Source organism: Sinocyclocheilus anshuiensis, unplaced genomic scaffold (genome assembly GCF_001515605.1).
Source record: "Sinocyclocheilus anshuiensis isolate Anshui unplaced genomic scaffold, SAMN03320099.WGS_v1.1 scaffold1074, whole genome shotgun sequence".
Classification (NCBI taxonomy): domain Eukaryota; kingdom Metazoa; phylum Chordata; class Actinopteri; order Cypriniformes; family Cyprinidae; genus Sinocyclocheilus; species Sinocyclocheilus anshuiensis.
The window spans coordinates 645,124-648,499 of record NW_015539894.1 but is presented as its reverse complement, the minus strand read 5'-3'; the positions used below and the strand labels follow the sequence as shown (position 1 = coordinate 648,499).

Sequence of the window (3,376 nt, the reverse complement as noted above, 5' to 3'; positions counted from 1 at the left end):
GAAAACTTTTGTACTTACGCAAAATCTAGCTTTTGTGCGTACGCACACATTTAGGATGAAATCTATGTAAAGTTTTATACATGAGGCCCCTTATCATTAGATTTTTCTGTTATGCAGATGACATTTTCCTGACAAAACTTCATAACTCTCTCAGATAACAGAGTGTATTGATAAAACATTTCTTCTATTAAATTATGCCTAAACACAAGTGTTAATTATTGGATCAAAGACCTTCACAGACCTCAATGGATGTACAGTTATGTGATTTTCCACAGTAAAGAACACAGGTGTTGTGTTGACATCTATTTGTTCTTTCATAATCATGTTTCTAATGTTTAAAAGACAGCATACTTCCACCTTAATGTAGTGGAGAGACTGCAGGGTCTGCAAATAAGCTCTAGTTGTTTTAAAATGCCGTGTCTAGAGTACTTACTAAATGCATTTTATTAATGCTAATTGCACACAAAGCTTAGAATTTGATCAGTCTCCCAGCTAATCAGGCGACCGTTACATATCCTCGTTGGCAACTTTATTCTTCCAATAAACGGTGATCTTGCTATGCCCGTGCAGTATTTTCTCTTCAGCCCCTGCTTTGAGAGAGATAAACCCTATGGCTATTACCATGTAAGCATATTTTACTATCTCGGTGTAAAAACATGATTGGAGCTAATAAAGCTCAAGACTGCACTCAGTTGTTTTCCTGCATTTGGGCCATTGTTTAATATGTCACTTAATGTGAAGTCTTTCACTCATAAGGATTGCTATTCATCTGGAAGTCGTTTCATATGCAGCTCATAAACGCTTCCAGACCTTTATTACTGACCAGAACCACATAATCAAACATGTACATAAAAACATGCCAGAGTACAAACAATTGATTCATTAATCAGAAGCTGTACATTCCTGAAAAACATTACACGTCTTCTTTGCTTTCAGTCCTTAGTCTCCTGAAGAAATGGATCCTGACCCGTTCTTCTGATGTTACATACATGTATCAGAATTATTTAACTTTAATAATAAAATATGTTTTCCTTCTAATGAAATGTTCCAGATCCACCCAGAAAATCACAAATCACAGGGATACTCGACATCCACATTAAAGCTCTCTAACACACGTTTAGCTGCATATACAGCATGTAAAACTGTGAATGTAACCTCTTTATACACATTTATTAAACACATTTCAGGCGTTTTACGTCTAGCGTTTGTTTTGTAATGCAGCTGTTGCAGCGGAAGTACAGCGGTGAACGTGAAAGGTAACACTTCCGGAAACAGTTGAGCGGAGGCTAGCGGAAGATGCTAACGGCGCTTGTGAGAATCAGTCGGATTAATACAGGACTAAACACGGAGGATTTCTCCGGTAACTGATGGATATGATCGCAGAAGGCGAACGAGGCGACAAATGCAGAGAAACGAGCGCAGAAGCGAGATGAAGTGACCGGCGGCGGTGGCTTTTGTTCGGCGCGTTTCGCTCCCGATCTCCCATAATAAACACAACGCTCCGATTATAATAAACACAACATTTATAACGCGCCGATCATCTGATTCTGAACCGCGTCCCGGTTCGTGTTTGTTTCTAGCGCAGAGTCTGAGGACCGCGCGCAGAAATGAGCAGCTGATCGTCTCGCAGAGATCATGATCTGACGCTCCGGTCCGTGTGTCAGCGGTTAGTCATGGCGTTGTTCCGCGAGTTCGAGGCTCCGCCGGAGTGTCCGGTGTTCGAGCCCAGCTGGCAGGACTTCAGCGACCCGTTCGGCTTCATCCACAGGATCCGGGAGATCGCCGAGAACACGGGCATCTGCAAGATCCGACCGCCGCAGGTAACGTTACACAACAACAACTGTTTACCGTAGTAACACACAGCTGTTTACCGTAGTAACACACAGCACAACATCAGATCAGACCGCCGCAGGTACACAGCTGTTTACCGTAGTAAAACACAGCACAACGCCAGATCAGACCGCCGCAGGTACAAAACTGTTTACCGTAGTACAACACAGCACAACGCCAGATCAGACCGCCGCAGGTACACAACTGTTTACCGTAGTAAAACACAGCACAACGCCAGATCAGACGGCCGCACGTACACAACTGTTTACCGTAGTAAAACACAGCACAACACCAGATCAGATCACACAAATTACACTGAATACCAGGAATGACTCTATTAGACCGCAAGTGCTTCATACTTCGTTATTGTTGTTCATTATATTGAGATATAAAATCAGATTTTTTTTGTGTACTTTTATATGGTTTATTGATAGGGATTTATTATTCCTTGTTAAACATGGGGTTTCCAGGGAAGTCGTTCTCAATGATAAGTCATGGTTTATGTGCCCTGATCAGTGGCTCTGGTTAAAGCATGAGTGTGGATGGAGCTGCTCTGTTCACAGACTCATAGCTGCTGTGTGTTTCAGGGCTGGCAGCCTCCCTTCGCCTGCGACGTGTGCAGTTTCCGCTTCACTCCTCGAATCCAGCGGCTCAATGAGTTGGAGGTGAGTTCAGTGGCTCAGTCCTGTGATAGTGAAGGTCGCTGTGTTTGTTCCTCACCTCGTGTCTCCTCCCTTCAGGCCCTCAACAGAGTCAAGCTCAACTTCCTCGACCAGATCGCCAAGTTCTGGGTTTAACAGATATTCACATAGAAAACAGCTGTTTTACATTGTAATAATATTTCACTGTTTTACTGTTTTTGTCATCAAATAAATGCAGCCTTGATGAGCAGAAGAGATTCTTACCAAACCCAAGCTTTTGAACTTTGTGTTTTATTGTTTTTATTAAGGCTGTTACTACATTGAACATTTGTGTGTCAATACGTTATTTAATGATATAACACAGTAAAATGTAACACCGGATGAGCAAACGCTGCGCTGAAGAGGGAACGGCACACGTCTGATCTCTTCTCTCTGTGTTCTGGCAGCTGGTGTCTGCAGAAGGAGGTTTTGAGGTGGTCTGTAAGGAGAAGCGCTGGTCCAGGATCAGCAGTCGCATGGGTTTTCCAGCCGGGAAAGGTGTGGGGTCACTGCTGCGCTCTCACTTCGAGCGGATCCTGTATCCGTATGAGCTCTTCCAGACCGGAGTGACGCTGACCGTGAGTCTGACTCCTGCAGCTGCTGTGATGACGTGTGTCTCGTGTCGCTCCTGACAGGTGTCTGTGTGTGTGTGTGTGTGTGTGTGTGTGTGTGTGTATAGAGCGTTCACAGGCTTTACCCAGAAGCCCCTGACACCGAGGATGTGGATGAAGGCATTGGAGGTGGAGAAGAAGAGGGCGCAGATGAGGATGAAGAGAAGGAGAGACGAGCGGAGAGACGTTCCCCTCGACGGCTCAAGGACGAGGTTAGTTTCTCTGTCAGGCCTCATACAGACAATCTTCTTTGAA

At 44.4% G+C, this 3,376-nt stretch overlaps 1 protein-coding gene across 1 annotated transcript in view; it reads left to right on the top strand.

Moving 5' to 3' along the window:
* Window positions 1–934: 934 nt before the first annotated feature.
* The window catches only part of LOC107685902 (lysine-specific demethylase 5A-like), an 8,494-nt gene continuing 6,052 nt past the window's right edge, over window positions 935–3,376 (top strand). Inside the window, exons 1-5 of the mRNA XM_016482634.1 lie at window positions 935–1,820; window positions 2,418–2,495; window positions 2,571–2,621; window positions 2,918–3,088; window positions 3,190–3,333. Of these exons, the coding sequence (XP_016338120.1) occupies window positions 1,674–1,820; window positions 2,418–2,495; window positions 2,571–2,621; window positions 2,918–3,088; window positions 3,190–3,333 (591 nt within the window). The 5' untranslated portion in view covers window positions 935–1,673. The remainder of the gene's footprint in view (window positions 1,821–2,417; window positions 2,496–2,570; window positions 2,622–2,917; window positions 3,089–3,189; window positions 3,334–3,376) is intronic.